Source organism: Falco rusticolus, chromosome 11 (genome assembly GCF_015220075.1).
Source record: "Falco rusticolus isolate bFalRus1 chromosome 11, bFalRus1.pri, whole genome shotgun sequence".
In the NCBI taxonomy this organism is placed as follows: Eukaryota; Metazoa; Chordata; class Aves; order Falconiformes; family Falconidae; genus Falco; species Falco rusticolus.
The window spans coordinates 21,382,150-21,401,903 of record NC_051197.1 but is presented as its reverse complement, the minus strand read 5'-3'; the positions used below and the strand labels follow the sequence as shown (position 1 = coordinate 21,401,903).

The 19,754-nt window shown below is 39.0% G+C and overlaps 2 protein-coding genes across 4 annotated transcripts in view; one reads left to right on the top strand and one right to left on the bottom strand.

The window, feature by feature from the left end:
- Positions 1 to 6,780, top strand: part of FRRS1 (ferric chelate reductase 1) — a 32,264-nt gene extending 25,484 nt beyond the window's left edge. For all 3 annotated transcript variants that reach the window (XM_037403646.1, XM_037403645.1, XM_037403647.1), the window contains 3 exons: positions 559 to 702; positions 1,840 to 1,901; positions 2,004 to 6,780. In XM_037403646.1, the coding sequence (XP_037259543.1) occupies positions 559 to 702; positions 1,840 to 1,901; positions 2,004 to 2,096 (299 nt within the window). In that variant the 3' untranslated portion in view covers positions 2,097 to 6,780. The remainder of the gene's footprint in view (positions 1 to 558; positions 703 to 1,839; positions 1,902 to 2,003) is intronic.
- Positions 6,781 to 7,674: 894 nt separating this feature from the next.
- PALMD (palmdelphin) overlaps positions 7,675 to 19,754 on the bottom strand; it is a 30,006-nt gene continuing 17,926 nt past the window's right edge. Inside the window, exons 4-8 of the mRNA XM_037403648.1 lie at positions 16,420 to 16,534; positions 15,522 to 15,555; positions 15,327 to 15,434; positions 13,488 to 14,588; positions 7,675 to 9,220 (exon numbers count right to left, since the gene is read on the bottom strand). Of these exons, the coding sequence (XP_037259545.1) occupies positions 9,177 to 9,220; positions 13,488 to 14,588; positions 15,327 to 15,434; positions 15,522 to 15,555; positions 16,420 to 16,534 (1,402 nt within the window). The 3' untranslated portion in view covers positions 7,675 to 9,176. The remainder of the gene's footprint in view (positions 9,221 to 13,487; positions 14,589 to 15,326; positions 15,435 to 15,521; positions 15,556 to 16,419; positions 16,535 to 19,754) is intronic.

Here is a 19,754-nt window from a genome sequence, read left to right as displayed (position 1 = left end):
AATTTAAGTGTCCATCAGGCCACAGCTTTAGGGAGAAAGTGACTATATAAAACCAAAGAGATTACAGACAAATCTGAAAGACCTCTGTAATGAAGACCTGTTCTTATCTTGAGTAATTTCTTTTTATCTTAGAAGATTTGAGGGTAGTGTTCTTGCAGTAACATAGTTCGATGTTATTTGAACACTGGGAGAGGGGAAACTCACTTACAGAACCAGACTGGGCTTAATTCTATTAACAGTGGCAAGTTTCCACAGGCAGCTTAAGCACAAATATTGTGGTGGCTGTGGTCTTGTTAATAGTCACAAATGCTAGTGTTTGTGATAGTTTTCATCCTGTGTAGTTCCCTATCTTGGCCGCCTCTTTTTCTCCGTGCCTTACCCCTCACACTGACAGAAAAAAAAAAAAATCTCTTAGCTGCATGGACTCCTTTTAACCTCATTCCCCAAGTAGTAAGCAGTTCATGGAAAAATCTATTGCCAAAGGTGTCGAGAACACTTTTTTTTAATTACCCTGACACAGCACTCTTAGCGTCTTTTTCTCTTGTTTTTACTGACTAGTGGTGACTATGTTCTTGGGAATGGATCTACCAGCACTTGACCTACCAGACCCATGGGACACCTATACAATGATTGGGTTTGTAGCTTGGCATGTCGGCATTGATGTTCTTCTGGAAATACACAGCTACTGTCTCATACGTAAAGGTACAAATCCAATGAAACTGCTGTTGTTACCTTAATTTGCTGAGGATGTGCAAAAAATGCTGGAGTGGTTTGAATTTCAGGAGGAGTTCTTTGGCTTTCCTCGCTTTGGAAGCTGAAAGGGAATAACTCTTGAGTAATAGTGTCATATCTACTGTACAAACTGATATGGGAATATACCAGTTGTCAAGACCAAAGTGTTCTAGAAAAAAAGGTTTTCTGCCACTTTAAATAGTAGCCCCTTACTTCTCAAACCACATTTCATAGGGACAGACTGAAATACATAAGTATTTTCCAAGAATCTATCAGTGTTTGCCATGATTTTGGTTCTAGGTGGATAGGTGAAGTCCGGGTTAAGTCATGCAGATTATGTCTGCATTTTATTGTGACAAATTGCTGGTTATGATCAGAATGATCAGAAATGATCAGAAACTTGAGTACAGATGTTTGCAATTTTGCGTGAACAGGGGATTGGAGGTGAAATCCTGACTCCAACAGGTCTAGGGAAGAGACTGGTGGTAACTTCATAGGAAATTCTTAGCTTCAGTGACCAGTGTCACTGAGAGGAGATGACTGTGCACATGTATATGACCTGTATCGAAGTGGGAGATGAGACATCTACAGAACTGAAGAAGCATGATTAGTTAGGAGATTGTGTAAGGTGGCACATGGAGGAGTGATTATAAAATATGAGAATTTAAATTTAACTGCAGTAATTTATTTCCTAGGAATAGAGAAACGAGCCTGAAATGTTTGAACACTGAATGTCTTCATGTTGGCTAATGGAAAATACTTGATGAAATATAATTCTCTTAACATGAGAAGTGTTTAGATCAAACAAATGTTTTGTTCAGCTCAAAACTCAGTGTTTTGATTATTCACTCTAGCAAAAGAGACACTGCCACTTCAGTGTCCAGAGGTTACTTGTTGTAGGTCAGCCCTAGAATAATATTTCACTTGTGCTATGAGCATGATAGTACACGTCATGAAACATCAAATGAGACTTCCTAGTGCTTTTCAGATTTGATGCTGTATAAGACTTAGATACTTAGTCATGGGATAAAGAATTTTACAGTATAAAAATGAAAAAAACCTTCCTCTTAATAGCAGACAACTTTTTTTTTTTTTCCCCACTTATAGTTGAAGTGATAGAGGATGATAGAGTACAGATACTGCAGTCACTGACCTCTGCAGAAGCAGAGGTAAGTCATAATTTTGTAAATAACTATTAAAAGATGGGATGATTCTTTTTTTAAACCAGTAAAAAGACTGACACTTCTATGGCTTTTCCTCTTCTCTTGCAGGGTCGTCTGTTTAAACAGATTATGTTAACCATCTATGTCTGTGGAAATACAGTATTCCTCATTGCCTTCCTGGTGGCAATCAGCCAAACATGAAATAAGTCATTGAGAACTTTGTGACGAAATATTGTACAACTGAAAAACCTGTGAGGAATGCTTTCTATTTCAACTTTTCCCTCAACACTTCCCTGAAGATGTAATTGAAGAATAATAGCACATGTGCATTGTGCTTGGTGTTAGGGAGAGCTTGAATTCAAATCTATGGAAGGATGCTTCAGTCCTGTGAAAGCTGTCTTCTGATGGGACTTTTAATGGGAGTCTGAGTAAGGAATGAAGTCTCTATTTTTTTTAAGTGTAGTAATTAACTTGACTGAAGTTTATAGGTTAGGACAACTGAGATGTGCTGAAAGTATTGTTTTTGATAGTTCCTTAAACCTTTTGTGAATATTACTGGGAGAACAGATTCCAGCTCAATCTTTCCTATCGTATCTCTTCAGTTTACTATGTTCTAATGACGTGTGATGTGAAAACTTCCTGCTCATGACAGTTTTGTGCATTGAAAAAGAGAAAAATCTTAGTGAAAATTTGTCACAAATGCCACTGGTTGATGCATGAGCTAAATGCCGTTGTCTGTCATTGCAGTTTAATATAAAAAAAATATCCTGTCCGCTCTAAGAGCGGTACGCTTAGACAAGCATATGAGTTTGGGAACTTCAGTCCTTTAGTAAAACCACCATTTGCCTCACTCAAATTACTGTTCTGTCCCATCATCCTCAGTGCTTCCAAACTATAAAGAGAAAACATGTTTGCAATATAAGTGCATTAAAACCACTTGTACTTAACCAGAACTCCAACAGGAAGAACCTATCTGTGTGTATGGATGTCTGTTTTGGTGTCTTTGGTTGCTTGTGGCTTCTGAATGACTTTTCTGTGTGAATAAGATGGATTTGTGCCACTTGATGCTTGAATGGATGTGAAAATATTTGCTTAGGAATGTTGAAGGTGTATTTACACTATCTAGTGAAATGTAGATTTGGAATTGGTTTGACTTAAGGAGAAGCGGCTTCTGTTAATGTTAAGTGAGAGTCCTTTGAGATGGCATATCTAGGAGACAGAACTGTATAAGAATATGGGAGGTCATTTTTGTAGTCAACAGATCTATCTAAATATATGAACTAGGTACAAGGAATAGAAAGTTAAAACAATATACTCCTTCTTGGTTCATGGTTAGCCTAAGTATGGAAGGACACTTGAAATGGCATCTCAGAAATGAACCCTTAATAAGCCATGCAGTACAGCACTTGGCCTTGTTTTTTGCAGCTCTGAACAGTTTGCTTCCACACATCTCCATTTCGATACTGGGAAGTATCAATTTTCAGTTGTAATGCTTCAAAATGTATCTTCAGCCTGGGACTACTAAACTAGCTGGGAATAAAGGCATTGGAGATTGGATAGAGTGGTAAATAATAGAATAGACTGTTACAGCATCATCTCTTTACTACCTGGTGGCCAGCTTAAAAAATACTCATATGTATGGGTTAGGTAGTGGCTCTCTCTATTTTACTAAAGCTGTCTATTTCTGTCTCTTCCTCCACCTCCCCAAATCCACAGTGCAGCCTGTTGTAGGGACAACTTAGATTCAGAAAGTAACAAGTTTATGTTTTTAGTCAGTGACCTTCTTTTTGGCTGCTCATGTAACTAGTTGTTAGGACATTTGCAGAGCTGGGATTAATCCCTTTGGCAGCGGTGGCACCAGTAGACTGCAAATGAGTGTAAGTTGACTCATCCCCCTTCCTCCTGGAAGCTGGAAAATCATGTGCAGGTTGGGAAAGGGGAACTATGGAGAAATGTGGAAACTCCAGGCTGACGGGCAAGAAGCATGTGGCTAATTGTGTGGGTTGTGGGTTTTTTTGAGAACTCTGATCTCAAAAGCCTGGGAATCACAGGCCCATCTGGTGCTAAAGTTTTGGGTGGCTCTCTTGTATACCATGAGTTTATAGAAGAACATCTCTCAAGCTAAGCATGATTGATTGTTTTTTTCAATTGAAGTCAATACAGGATTCTTTCTGTAATAAGAGCTATACTGTGTGTTGTTTCATTTGCATGTGACAATGAACACAGGGGTTTTAAAATGTGAATATAAATATCTTAATATAAGTTTTTGTCCCTTTTAATAATGTGAAAACACTATTAAATAGAAACTAGAAAAAAAATAGTTTTGCCTAGCAGCAAAATGGATTGTCTGTTCTCTTTGTAGATGTTGTTTTATAAATTAAAGCTATCTAAATGCTTCCTGAAGAAAGTCTTATTGAAATTGAATGTTCAAATAGTTTCATTCTATAATGCATCTTTTCCTCAAGCAGAAAAAAAATTACTTGTTCCACATCTAATACATTTCTCAAGTTGGCAGAATTGTCCGATGCTCTGGATAATTTGTTCCTTCCCAGTGCTAGTGATACTGTGTAGTTTATGTGAGACCTTACGTGCAGTGTTGTAACTTCTTGATTGAAAGACTTGTTAATTTTGTGTAATGTCTGGTCACACACTGTCCCACCCTCTTCATGCATGACTAGTGAGAGGACGCAATATGTCTGTATTCTAGTGACCTCCAACATTTTTGGTATACTCCTTGGAAAACAAGAAAGTCTGTGGAAGTGATTGATATCAGCAGGGAAATAGGTGACAAGCAATTTGGTTCTAGAGACGCTGGTGGCTTCTCTGTTGTTTGGTTTTGGGTTGGTTTTTTTTCCTTGAATGATAAAATGTTGTATAGAAGAAAATACCCATTGCTTTGCTTCATAAAGGAATCCCACTGAAGTCAAGAAAATTTCTTCACAAGAAGAGATCAAGAAGATTTCTGTGTTCTTCTTTACTCTCAGATTAGGCTTGTGACAACAAATCAACATTAGCGTATTTCTCTGTGGGTTCTTCTAGACACACAAACACTCCCAGTCAAGTAGAAACTTGTCATCAGTCTCACAAGTAGTTTACTGTTTTAATTGATTTGTTAGGCACAACCTCCAAACAGTGATCATCTGCTCTTGACTTAACTACAAATCATGTTTCTTGCATGTGTTTTGAATGAAAACTGATGTAAATAGCTGAAATGCAATGAAAGTTGCTGCTACTTTGCTTTACTTGAAATATTTTTTTTGCTAGCTGACATGCAGGCTGCAGATTGAACTAAGTAAAGGTGTGCTTTGTTTCTTTTCCTTACACTGAATGCTACACTTCTGTTTTCTCAAAAATCACAAGATGAGGAGACTTCATGTTCAGTGTGAAAATGCCCAAGTTTTTCCTTTACCCAGGCTTAGGAAGGCTGGAGATTGCCTGCCTTTTGTTTCCTGTCAGGGTTTCCAAGGCTGCGGGAACACTGTGTGGCGCTCTTGTTCAAATAACATTTTCATGTTTGCTTTCTTTAATTTGCGTTGAGAGAGGTTGAGGCATGTAAAGGATGTCCAAAACAGAAGGTGTTCTAGATGAACTAATCAGAAGAATTTTCAAGCTTTGTTAACAAACTTTACAATCAAGCCTGTTCATGCAGATAGACATGAAATGGGTGTTTGTTTGATATCTATGTTTAAGCTTTTGTTTGAACAGTTATGGCCTGTTTTCTTTTTGTCATGTGTGTAAGCTGTGCTCGGTGCAGGTACATCCCTTTCCAAACAAGATGAACGGCAATCATTGAGGAAAAACTGCCATCTTCTGCATTTCAGTGCAGAAGTTAGTATCAGTGATTTTAGAGCTTTGGTGCAGGCTGAAGTAAGGAAGACACCAAATGAATAGAAGAATGATTAACAATGATATTCTGCTAGTAATTCTGAGAAATTCTTTGTTCACATCAGTCTGATCCCACCATCTCTAGGGGGTATGTGTATGGTGGGGACCTGTTGCATTCACTTATGTGAGGATTTAGCACAGCAGAATTGCCACAGGGTAAGTGCTTCAGAACGCACTTGGTACCATCTGTTTCAGCCCATACGTGGGCTAATTCAACCACTGTGTAACTTCTGCTGGTCTTTGTTGCACTGTACATAAGTGACTTTACATATTGTAAACCACAAAAGCTGAACATTTGTGTCACACTGAAGCAAGTATCTATGATAGTCGTACTGGACAAAGGATGCTGCACTAAAAGACTCCAGCTTTGGATGCACTAAGAAAGACTCCAGCTTTGGATTTGTTTCAGAGAGACTTCTGTCATGCTGGACCTTAGAAATCATTTGGCTTTAATGATGAATTGGAACTTTACATGGCATTTGTACTTAAGTGTGGAAAAGATAATTTGCTGCCTTACAGTTCTGTTCTTGTTGATGTGAGATGCAGGAGAGCTCTGGGGCTGCAGCACTCAGAACACCCTGCTTCCCAGAAGCACACAACTCCTGAATGCTCCATTTTATGTCTCTGTTCTTCCTAACTAATGATTAGATATCCATGCTGCTACATAGCTAGTGTGTTAGTGTGGGACAGTTCAGATTCATCTAGCACAAACTGAATAGTTCTAACATACATGACATCTGCTTTGCCGTGTGGCAATTCTGAGATCTGCTGAGCCCAGTAGTGTCTCCAGAAGTGGTAGTAAGGAGTGCTTAGAGCAAGAGATGTAACAAGGCTGCAGTGATGTTTTCTCTTCCCAGCAAGATCTCCTTGCTACTTGCCAGAATCTGTGCAAGGATGTCCTAAGCTAGAAACAGCAGCTGGACTGTGAAGTTTTGTAGTGATTGGATTTTGTCTGTGAAGTGTGCAATGAATTATTAAAAAAGATAAAATACTCCATTAATGCTTTTGCCCTCTCATTTCATTAGTCTCTATGAGAAAGTGCTTTTTGGTTTTGTTTTAAACCACCTTCTTGATACTGCTGTTTAAAGATGTGAGTTTTGTTTTTTACCTTTTTGCTTTTATCACCGTTCTTTAGGCCTCCCATGTCTGTACTTTACTGTCTTTTTCCATGGATGACTGCTGCTGTATTTAGCCATTTCTCACTTCTGATAGTCTTCATTGCTTTCCGTATTTGTCTTCAGAGATGGGGTGACCAAACTCTATTCAATTGTAAATATGAAGTGCTATGACAGGGTTGTGTTTTGATTTGTTTTGCATGCCTTCCCTAATGAGTTTTAAACCTCTCTTCATTTTTGTGGCTCCTGAGCATGGGGTTAATGTTTTCAGAGAACTATCTAAAATAATACCCAGATGTTTTTCTTCCCAGCAAGAGTTTCATAACACCAACATAACAGCTACTTCTCATGCTGTGTAAGGTTAGAGTTTTTGTTTTTTTTTTTTAACATGGCTTTTCATGTACCGGTAGTGAATTTCACCTGTAGATTTACTATGCATTCATTCTCCCTTCAGCCTCCTTTCTTTTAAACTATTTTTAATAATGTTATGTTGGCAGCGGCATTTTTGCCCCCTTTTCCATATCATTTAGGTTTAACAGCACAGATTATTGGAGAAGGCAGGGAATGAGTGTCCATAGTAAACTGTGCTGTTATAAAAACTACTCATGACTACTTCATATCACTCCTACTTTCTCACTTTTTGGTGTATGCTATTAAGAACCTTTTAAGAAGATGTAAAAATAACAAAACAAATCAAAAATAGTTGAGAGTAACTCCCTCTGCTCTTACAACCAACAAATAACAGAACAAACAAGAATTAAAAAAAACCAGAATAGACATAGGGAAAGTATAATATAGTTAGATTTATTTGTTCTTATCTACTATTCCAATCTCCAGGTAACCATATCTGACAAGTCCTGAAATTTGAGATTATTACCCACTTCAGTGTGGGGGCCACCAAGTTGTTTAGAGGCTGCAAGTCAGCTGATTACTACCGTCGTGCCTCAGTATGAGGTAGTAGCTTCAGTTTCCTCCTTTGAAATGAGGAAGACCAGCAAAAAAGTTATGGTGGTTTTCTGCTGGTGCATAATTTGAGTCAGCTGTAATAACCTGAGCTTTATCTGTTTAGCGATTCAAACCTGGCTAAGACCTAGCATCATAAATCTGACTTGCATGTGACTCTTCTAGGTGTAATTGTATCTTATGGCTACTTTTAGGGCCCTTAAAACTCCTTCCTCATGTGGAACGAATTAGCTTGTTCTGTGGTGGGAGCCTTGGACCATGCCGAAGAGCTGTGCCCAGCAGCAGCTGCACCTGTAACAGACCTGTTGCAGCTGCAGGACAAGCCATTGGCAATTCAACATTTCTGATAGGAGGCTTGTACTAATTTTAGCTCTCTGGCCAACTGAAACCTCAGTATTTTTTCAGTTTTGGGTGTGTGTTTGGTGGGTTTTTTGGTTGGTTTGGGTTTTTTGGGTTATGGTTTGTGGGGTTTTTTTGTTTGTTTTTTGATGGACAGGCACTGCCTGTCTGGCAACCAGTTTCCTGGAAAAGCAGGGCTTTTTGAGCAAGCTAGGAGGTGAAACCATGCTTGGGGGTCAGGCTAGTGTTACGCACAGGATGGATATGTGAGGTTGTGGGTGGGCAGCGTGTACGTAATATGAGGAAGGGAGCAGGGTCTGAGGATGGCTATACTGTCATATATGAAATGGAAAGGTCAGTGGAGTATGGAGCTCTAGAAGGTGGCTAAATATTTAAATGCCAGCTTCACTATTTTTGGTTTGTTCTGCTCTCACTTAGAAAGGAATGCTTTAAATTTTGGCCAAGGTGGTATGACTGAAAACCAACTTTTATATTTACATTTTTCCTGATCCTGTTTCACATGTTTATTTTTTTATTTAACCAACGCTTTTACCAGAAAAATGCTGGGACAGCATTTTCAATCAAAATCAGGTAGATTGGCACATTTGAAGTGAGACAATGTCTATGAAGTTCTGTGGAGATGGATGTTTATCTGCTTTGTGTATATAGCAACAATATATTTCTGATTGTGGGAACAGATATGCACATGTCTGCATATTTGGATATACACTGCATTTATGGTCTTGGGTAACTTCCCACTACTTTCAGCAAAACCCAGGATGTCATTTGTGTTTGTGGCAATTGGTCAAATCTAAAATTCTGTTAATGTCCATTGGATTATGCAGAGGGCAAAATAACCCAGATGCATAAAACAGAGGAGCAAAATAAGCATTATGATCCAAAAAAGGTGTGTTAAGAAACTCTTCTTAGTTTCAGTTTGCTTGGAGTAGTAAATTTTACTTCCCTGTCATTACAGCTGTTAAATGACTTTTTTCCCGAGCTTTGCCATTCTCATCCTCAGAGCTGAAAAAGAAAACAAACAAAGCCATTGCATTTTAAGACTAACTTTGTATTTCTGATGCTAAATCTTCTTATTTAGAATAAAAGACTGCACGTACCTCCGGTTGTTAATCCAGCAGAATAAGCATTGGTTTTAGTGTTACAGAAAGAAATCAGTAGAAGGCATTAGTTCTAGTAATTTTGCAATAAAGCGAGTATATTAAGAAATTACTCCATCATCACTATTTGAAAATTAGCACACTCTCTTCTATATCTGTTATATTTCTGTTACCTTCACTAACACGTTGCAGACAGACGATATTGTTCTTGACTAGATGCTGACAGATTAAAAGGATGCATGAATAATTAAACAAACTCTTTGTTTAAACTAAACTCCTCAGTGGGAGCTGTAACTGTTTGGAAGCTTTTTCTTTTGTGTTGATGTTCACAGAAAACTTTCCTCTCTTCCGGGTGTAGTGAGTCACAGTGGGAGTTAGTCATCTTCCTGATTTAAGTCTGACAGAGTAACAAGGTATCTGTGTAAACATCGGTATAGCTGTTGTCTGTAACTGGGTATAACGTGGGTTAGTTTGAAAGTTACAGTGCAGGGCAGATGATTAAATGTTAAGGTTATTTGTAGAACAGCAATGTAACGCTGTAGTTTGATGTGTAAAAATCCACCCCCCCCACCCCCCCACCCCCCCCCCGACGTTGATCTGAGAATGCAGTTGGGAATAATCTCTAGCTCTCTGGCCTCTTGGTTTGAAGAGTTACCCAAAATAGTGTGTCTCGTTCCTTCATCCTGCGTATGTGTCTGTACTGAGAGACAGGGGGTCAAAGCAGCTGTTTATTTGATTTATGCATGTCAGCAAATGTCCAACTCAAGTTATGTTTTGAATGCTGAAGTTGTTGCAAATCACTGAAGCATCTGAGTGTAACTGTATATCATAGGGCCATTGATGTTAAGCTTGGCTCTTACAAAGACCCCATGTACTGTCTGAAGGCCAGGGAATTCTGAAAGATTCAAGTCCTTGTTGTAGTTTGAGGGAACAATCAGTCTGATGCTTCACTTACAGACAATAGTCTGTTTTTGTCTTGCTCTGTGCATTATAGAAACCTAGTATGCATGAATCTTTAGTAAAAAGTATTTTTGTGTGTTACTTTATTCAACACAAATGGACTGAAGTCTCTATTTGTTTTTTGAAGGTTGCACAGCTTCCAGTGGTAAGGAAAAAAAAAAAATTATCTCATCTAGACTAGCTACCTGCCAAAAGCTGTGGACCTTTGTGTCCCGTGAGAGCCTGTAACACCCTGTCAGGTTTTACTGCCTACTCGGCTTCAGTTTTTCTTTCCTTATTCATTCCACTATGTCTAGCCTTCCCCCCTGCCTTGAACTTTTAGTTTCCCTGATGAGTATTGAATCTTCTAAACATTTGCATACTAATTCGACTGAAATTTAAAAAAGAAAATAAACTCTAATAATGCAAAACACTGGTGTCCTAATTATAGCACTGTCATCCTTCTCTCTGTATTTTTTATGTGAGGGCGCATACTTGGAGATATTGGTCCTCCACCAAACTTATAGGGAAAGGAAAATTGGTCCCATATGGAAAGAGGTATGTCATACATTTCTGTTGGTTTGGGGGCATGCTGAAAGCTCCTAATTTAATCTGATATTTCTCTGTATACATTGGCACATGGAACAATTCCCCTGCCTCCTAGTTGTCCTTGACAATTGCTAACTTTTTCAGTAACTTGCTCTGAAGGTTCATTTCTTTCCTAAAGCAAGATTGCTACGTAAGGGACCGTCGACTGTCTCCTAGTCTTGTCCTGTGCTTCCTTGCTTTCCATTCTCTTTCAGAGACTACTTAGTGCCTATGTAATGTTCAAATCCTACAATTGCCTCCCAAAGCTTTCATTTCAGAGAGAGTTATTTTTTTTTTTGTATGGTTTGTTGTTTTAGTAATGAATGGTGAGGTACCAATAATAATTTTGACTCTCCTCTTTTCACTAATAGTGTTTAGGGTGAACCTGCTAGGCTGGGCATCAGTGGCTGCTTTGAAAACAATTTTTCCCTAAGAAACAACTCTGTGTAATACATTGTTCTAGATTTAAGAGGCTTTCCTGGTTTTGTTTCCTTTTTAGAAGTCACAGTAGGATTACAGGACTGCTTGGGAAAAATTGAGTCACTTCCTGGCTTTTTCCACTGATCAAAATGTCCCAGGGAGTGACAATAAATAGATGGAGGGGTAAAGAGGAATATGGCTTAATTCCAGAATCTGAGCACTTAAGACACTCACTTGGAGGCAGTGCTGACTGTTGCGGTGTATTTTTGAGGCAGTTGCCAAACTGCTTTTAATTTAATTGGCACTGGGTTTTGCCTAATTTGCGATTTTCTCCCTGGTGTAGAATACTTACATGTAAATGGGTAAGATCGAATAAATATTAACAGAACAGATTCTCAAACATCTTTGCTAGGTCTACACTTACCCCCTCTCCCTGAAAGTCAATGTTTGTTTTCCACTAACCTCGAAAGAGGGAGAACCCATATTGTTCTGAGAATGTCTCCGAGCGTAGCAGGGAAAATGAAGACATTTCAGACATTTCTTTCAGGAGGCAAAAATAAGCAAAGATTGTTACAGACAGGTGCTCGACTAACATCTCGTGGCCTATACATGGCCCACCTGAATGGTGCTGCCAGCTCATAGTTACTTCTTGGAAACCTCTTTCCCGAGATCCGTTCAGGAGCAACCATGCAGCAGGCTGTAGGATGAACGCATTGTTTTAATAGCAGCCAATGGGTGGCTGGGTGAGTGAGTGCCACTCCTCCAGTACATGCCTATACATACATGATGGGGCAGTTAAGGGACCATCCCCAAAATACAATGGGTTGGAGCAGTGTCTGGAGTGGTTTATCTTGCCTGTAGCAGCTACTTCTGCTTTCAGTTGCTGGCATAAGGGTTGGTGGCAGCAGCCTTTGGTCCTGGAGGACCAGGGAAGTGCACAGGTGGCTGAATTGGTGCTTGAGAGGAGCAAAGGTCCTTTTAAGTGATAGAAAGTTGCGGTGGCTTCAGTGATCGGAAAGGCTGGGCAGCGCTGCTGGAATATTTCAGGCTGTTGTGTGCATGACTGCACAAGGGTGATACTCCTGTAAACTGGGATCAGTTACTTACTGAACAGCTCTTCCTAAGTGGTGCATACTGATGCAAAAATACTCAAAAGGCCTTACATGATCCAATGACCACCCTCTCCTGGCTTTAGCTGTGTTGTAAAGAAATGCTGGGCTGGTAGTGCAGTTTTAGGCAGGGCCCAAACTTACACATTTGCTGTGAAATTACAAAATTATTCAGAACATAGGCTGGAAGAGGAGCAGGGATAGAATGTGGGATCAGGACCCCTGATCTTCCTAAAACTCAAACACAGCGTTCTTTCCCTGAAGCAAATGTGACTACTGTCTGAGATCTGTTGTCCTGTAAATATACTTAAATGCAGTTCAGTTGTATACCTTAAAGTGCAATGTAATCATAACGAAGAGCTTTCCGTATTTCTGGAAGATCTTGCTATTGTTCTTTCAACCTTTTATTATAAAACTTTATAGTAAGAAATGGGCACCTTGAGTGTTAATAGAATGTAAAAGTGTTGAATATAGCACTATTGACTAACCACATGTAGTGATGAAAACTATTTAGTTGTCTTTCAGAGGCTATACAAATATCTCACTCAGGTTAACAAAAAAAAAATGTTAAAACTTACATAAACATTGTCAATGCAAGGTTGGCAATGCTGGTTCCAGAAAAATGCAAAGTAAAGCTTGGTTATTAAACAGTCTTTCAGATTTAAGGAGCAGTTTGGATTATCTGGAAAGTAGTTAGAATGCAGAAAGGCACAAAAACATTCCAGTGAGGAGAGTGTTCAGAAGCAATGCTGTTAGTTACCTGGTAGAAATAAAAACTAATTCTGCTAATTGAGGTAGCATTAATGGAACTTTTAATTGTCACTTGAAAGAGAACCACTTTTAATCTTCGAAGGTTACAGGAATGGCTTTTCTGAGATAGTTTATTTTGCAAATTTTGATATGGTAACTAGTGCATTGCTAAAGATGAAATAATTAAACAATACTGAAATGCAGATTGGTATTTGTTAACAAAAAAGAGCAAAGAAATGATTAGTAATTGCATATTAGTCAAGGAAACAGTCCAAACAGTAAAGTGAAACAGTTGCTAGCAGATAAGAATAGTATCAGTTTGCTACATGAGCGAACAGCAGTAACATGATTTTCCTTTTCTGTTACCTGTTAGTGAGGGATCTTCAGTACCATCTCCAGATACCTGACTGTGAAGCTGAGCACGGTGTGTTGGTGAGCTTAAGCGTTCTTCTTGTTCTCGCAGGGAGATGGAATTTTTGTGGGGTACCCTGTTCAGACTTGCACCCAGACCGCTCACAGGGTTTGTCTGAGGGACATCTGTGATTTTCCTGCTTGGTGGCTGATAAACCTGACTGTAGTGGCCTATGGGATGGTATGCTGGTTTCTCAGATTTGCTGGTGTCGTCATCATCATCATCGTCAATGATAACCAATTCTGCACGAATAACACCATCATATCGTGACAACTTTTGGTCTGCTTCTGCATCATCATCATCAATGCGCTGATAACCCATGAAAACCATTGTTACTGGTTCAGAATCATCCACGTAACATGGTACAGCTTGGACAATGCTGTAATGCACATCTTCCTCATCTTGAGGTGCAGGGGATGTTTCATTAAGACGGCAGGGGCTTAAAAGCCTTGTCTCATTGTGTCTTTCTCTTGTGTCCTGGTAAGGTTTTAATTCCTCATGTGCAGCTTTTCTTTCTTCATTATGTATCACCTTGTTCTCGGGATTAGTGTGCACTTTCTTCACTGAATGGGAAGGTACTGGAGAGGGAGACTTGGGCTTTATTACCTTTGAAAGATCAAGCCCATTCTCTTTATGTTGCTGTATAAAGGGCTCTGTTTTGGAGGAGAATTCTGTCTGATGATTGCTAAATCCATTAATCTCTCTTCTCTGAGTGTCCTCCTGTTTTGGTCCAGGGACTAATTTGTCTTTCTGAGGAGTAACTGGCCTGCAAAATTTGTTTGCATACACAGGCTCATGATACTCTGTGGGAGACTGGGAATTTTTTTCAGTTGCCTGCCGGAGCAGGTCCTCCACCTCAACAGGAGCAAGTTCATCCATCCCATTTTGTGTTGTGCTGCCATTTGAGGATACTGCATAGACTGACTTCCTGCCATCGTCATAGACTTTAATTCCTGTCTCTTTAAACTCCTTTGAGGGAAGAGGTATTGTTGATAGCACTGTGTTTTCTCCTGTCTTCATGTCTTTTTCAACTTTAATTTCCATGGCAAACAATGCTGTTGAAAGAAACAAGAGCTCAAACTGATAATTCAGCAACCACAAGAAATATTACAGAAGAGTTCTGACAGTGATAGAGAACGACAGAATTAATTACCGAATACATGAAATTATCACATAGGTAACCAAAATATTGGATTCTCATTCTGAATGCCCCCTTCCATCCTGTCGAAACTTGAAGTGGAAAAAAATATTTTTGTTTGGATCTAATTCTGTGAGGAAAACTAAGCTGTTGAGGAGCCAGTTTTCATTATGCGATTGACCGAGAAAGCCAGATTTAACCTTGGCCCCTGGTGTTGTGCTAGGCAGTAGCAGCTGAGAGAGCTTAACGTGCTACGGGGCTAAAGAGTCTTGGGCGCTCAGAAGGGCTGGGAGGCTTTGTAGTAGTTGGAAAACTACCAGACTGCGGCTGGCTGCCCAGTAAGTGTAAGTGCGGCTAGAAAATGTGAAATGTATGATATGAAGGGAGGAACTACTTCAAGTTATGCCAGCTAGAGGAGTGAAATGCTAGAAAGAAGTGTAAACGTTGAAAACACTTGATCCTTATTCCCAATGGGAATTGCCTTACACCAGTGACCTACCTCTCAATTTTGATGACCTCACTGACAACACAGCTTAAATGAGAACAACATTGTCCCATCCTGTAATATTTATTCTTCCCCTAAAGTGTATTAGAGTCAATTTGTAGGAAGTCTTTGCACGTATTGACACCTTCTAGAGTTACTAATAAGCCGTACCTTGTCTCTTTTCTTCATCGGTGGCAGCATGTGCTGTACTTCTCAATGCAGAAGGCCTGAAATACTTGGGAAGGTCGGGTATGCTGGCATATATGTAGTCTGCTGCCTCTGAATAAAGAAAATCCACAAAGCATTTACTGTATTTTCACTGACTTCTACAAGAACATTTTTAATTTTTTTTTTGTCTAAACATACCTTTTTCAACTCCTGCTTTTTCAGTCTTCACAGACTAGAAAAAGAGAACCATTAAAAATAAATGTGATTAGTCAGTTTAAGTTGTTATCTAGACAGTTAACTGATAGTTTTAACTTTTTGTGTGCACAGCTTCATATTGAGAAGGGGCTAAAAGTGAAACTGCCTAGCTGGAGCACGGTAAGGGAGGGTGAGATTTTTTCTGGTCTTTTTCGCTGATATGATTCCAAGTCAGATGGAGAAGGGCAGGACATTACAAAAGTGTTAATTGGTGATTCAGCCTCACACTGTGGCCCAAGCTGGTTGGTTGGCTTCAAAGATTGTCAAAGGCTCTACTTTGACTTTCCAGTTGTGCTTATCTCCCTGCATTTATTTAGAGAGAGTGTATGTGTAAGAGCAACCGGAGAACTGAAGTTTAGTTTCATCACTATATTTTTTGAGATGGTTTAAAGTGATTTTCAAATTTCAAAATGACTTTTTGACAGAGACTAATGATAATATTAAGTCAGGTTTCACTATAACCTCAGGGATTTTGGGGGAGGGGGTGGGGAAACATGATGCAGTTTAACTGGGCACATCATCTAAAGGAGTATGATGACTATGTCACCCTCTGTACCCACTCTGTACCTGTTATGTCTGTCTTTGGCTGACATGCAAAGTTGCTGGTTAGTAGCAGTGCTGTATTTTTGAGCTGTGCTATAGATGAGTAACGATAGGAATTGCTCCCCCACCCCCATAAACCAGCAAATGGAGACATTTGGGCACTTGAATAGTGTAACATGTTGACCCCTTCTGTATTTGAACTACTGTCACCTTAGACACTCACAGGAACCAGCTAATTCCCTTTCCCCTGGTTATGATGAACGAGTAATGAATTCTTCTGGAGTAATTTGACACTAACCTTTATTATGTCTTCTGTTGTTTTCTCAACAGATTTCAGTTTCTTTAAAATTGCTTCTTCCTTAGCTGAGACTTCCATTTCCTCTCTTTCCAGAGCCTCAATTTCCTTCTCCAGTCTGCAATCATAATTCCCTTTGATTTAATACCAGGCGGAGAATAACATCGCAGATTCAATACGTTGTGAATATGGACATTAGTGGGGCTGGTTCTACTTACCCTGACAAATTTTTGCTCTAATATGAAATCATCTTATAATTTCATATGCATCAGGAAACAGTGTGAAATGGTATTCTCTCTCTTTTTCTTTCTTCTTTTTTTCCACACCCCCCCCCCCCCCCCCCATGTACCTGCCATTGATTCCTTCTGAGCCTACTTTGAAAACAGTGGCTGAAACTAACTTATTTTTCAGGAGGGAATAGATAAGAAATATAGGGCCCCACAGGATTTCCTCATCTCTAAGCAAATTTTCTCTCCTACATTATCTCAAGAGATGTGATTACTTCATTGTAATTAAGATGTAGGAATCTAGTATACAGACACCAGGATTATGAGTTTGTGTCTTAATTTTTTATGTGTACCTGTACACATGATGAAAAGAAGCAAATTTTGTTGTAAGAATGTCAGAAGGATGTTCTTGTACCTGGTAGTACTTAAAGGGCTAGAGTACATAACCTTATATGCTGTATTTTATTATATGTAGCTAAACTGTATTCAGGAGGATTCCCTGTGGAGGAAAGTTCTAGTCAATCTATAACTAGAAGTTACAATTCCAGAAGAGCCACATCTATCAATGAAAATCAAATTACATTTGTTTTTCTGAGGGGTAGAACAGGTATAACTTTTTTTTATAAAATAATAATGACATTTTCAAGTACTTTTTATACATAAAACAGCTCTTAACTAATTTTCTAATATGTGAGTTAGTACAGCTAGAAATCATAATAGTGATGTGCTTTTCAGGCTACTTTTAGGAAGTGATAACTTCATATTCTGTAGATTTTGAAAACTAAGCAACCTCATAGTGGGAGGATGCTCAAGAGTCTAAATTCTGAAGCTTTTTTTCCAGTCTGACTGGGATTGAAAATGAAGAATTTACAAACACCCAGGACGATGAAGGGGCTTTCAAAGAGGTGTGTATGTTCAGCTCCAAGATGCCAGGGCAGTTCTCCATGGTTTTGCATGTGTGAACATGGGTTCTAGGATTTCAAAATTCTTTGCTTTGGTAAAACAAGTGTAACAGTGCTTGACTGACAGCCTGAAGCTTGATTCTTCCGCAGAAGAAATCTTGGTTACAAATGCAAGTTATTGCTGATGGGGGTGGGTGTTATCTATCAGGGTGTTCCTGATAGACTAGATCAGAGCTTGTGTAGCTACAGACTTAAAAATACTAGCAAGTGTTAAGGGCTTCTTTTGGGGGCTGTGTATTAATTACTAGACATAATAGACTATACCTATTAACAGACATACATGTGTTGTTCTTTCTCACTCATCAGCATTTTGTGTACTTAATTCTCTGGGAAAAGTGCTGAAACCTCGTTTCTGGAAAGCATTCCCTTTCAGCAGAACAGCAGTCATGTAAGACACACTGGTTCAGTGTGCTAGGACAAGCAGCTGGGAAGGTTGATGTTTGCAGCATTCGCTCAAGTAATATCCTTACGAGTGTTACCGATGAATTTCCAAGAGAAAATTGGGTAGTTCACATAGGTGAATACATGGTGCATCAGGTGCTGATTGCAATTAGGTGAGACTTCCAACAGTAAGGAACAATTTTTTAAGGATCTGTTAGAGGAGGAGCCTTAATTGTACCCAGGTCTAGTCAGCAAGACCTTTGTTTGACAGACTACAAGCCTTCCTCTTATGAATAACAAATACACTAACTTTGGATATTCTCTAGATAGCAGGATATTCAGCAATTGGCTTATTTCTGTCACATTTTAGCAATGCAAAACGGAAGTGTCTTGCCAGTTGTGACTTGGCTGATGGGCTAACTGTGTTCTTAAGAAACCTTTATCATTATGTAAAAGGGAGATTGAAGCTCAGCAGTCCAGATTTTTTTGGGGCGAATTACTTCTGCTGTAGGTCTGTACATTATTTTAAAATGGTCACAGCTCCCTTTCCCTCCCTTTTTTGCTATATGTTAAATCTATGTTATATGGTTACTCACATGTTAAAGCTAAGTACAATGTTTATGGCATCTTTTCCTAATTAGGGTTTTTATTTTCATAGCTCTAAGATGTTTGACAAAACAGTTCTAACGGAAAGGTCCAAGATAAAATATCTAATCTCTGTATGTTTGTGAGATAGAGAAAGCTACGTCTGGTTAAAGAACATCTCTAAGCTAAAGTATCTCAGTCGAGTTCTTTTCTCTAAGGCAGTGACTTAAGCAGGTGTCCCATATCCTTTTTTTTTCCCTCCCTCTTTCAAGTCAAGACCGTTCCTTTCTGTGTAAGTGCATATTTGTTAAGTTTTAGATAGGAGTTTGCCATATTAACCTAGTAGTTGGGAAGCAACTTTTCCATGAAGATCTAGAATCAAGTCCAGATTTAACTCTGAACTGGAACTTGAATTGGTTTTCTCATGCTGTAGGTGAGTGCCATATAGCTTCAGCTTCCTGGTTCATCTACCTCTTCTTTTTGGGATCGATTCTGGAAGAACTTTTTACTTAAAGGTAAGCCAAAAGCAAATTTCAAAACCTTCTGTATTTGAGTGAAATATGTCTTCCATTGGTTTTGAATCCATGTCAGAAATTGATTACTGTAGACTTAAGGCAACTGTAACTGATACTGCTGGGGGCTGAGATCAGTCAGAATAGTCACAACTGGATGATCTGAGGCAAAGTTACAAACAGAATAATGATAGCCTATAACACTGACAGAAAAGATTGTTTTACATTTTGATTTACTGTTTAGTATGTGCTAGGATCCACGGTATTACACCAAAGTTAACATTAATAATAGAAGCCTGTCATCCCTTTAAAGTAAGCAGACCAGAAAAGTTGAATGCAGGCTGGCAGAGAAGCGTTATTTATCTCCTGTGTGACTGCTTGAGAAGTCTGAAATAATAACACTGTGACTCTTGCCCTATATAAACCTAGATTTATATAGCTACAATAATAGGATACTACATGGACTTTTATCTGTCAGCGAGAATATCCTCTTTTTTGAAACACAAAGGAATCATAGATCTCAGAACTGAGATGTGAAGAAAGATACATTCAGGATGAAAGTAAAAGCTTAAAAAAATATTTAAAAGCAGATAGCACTTTGGACCTGAGCTCTGCAAGATGCCCTTAGGACCCTGTTCAAAGGTAATGATTATAGTGCTGAAACGTCAAAA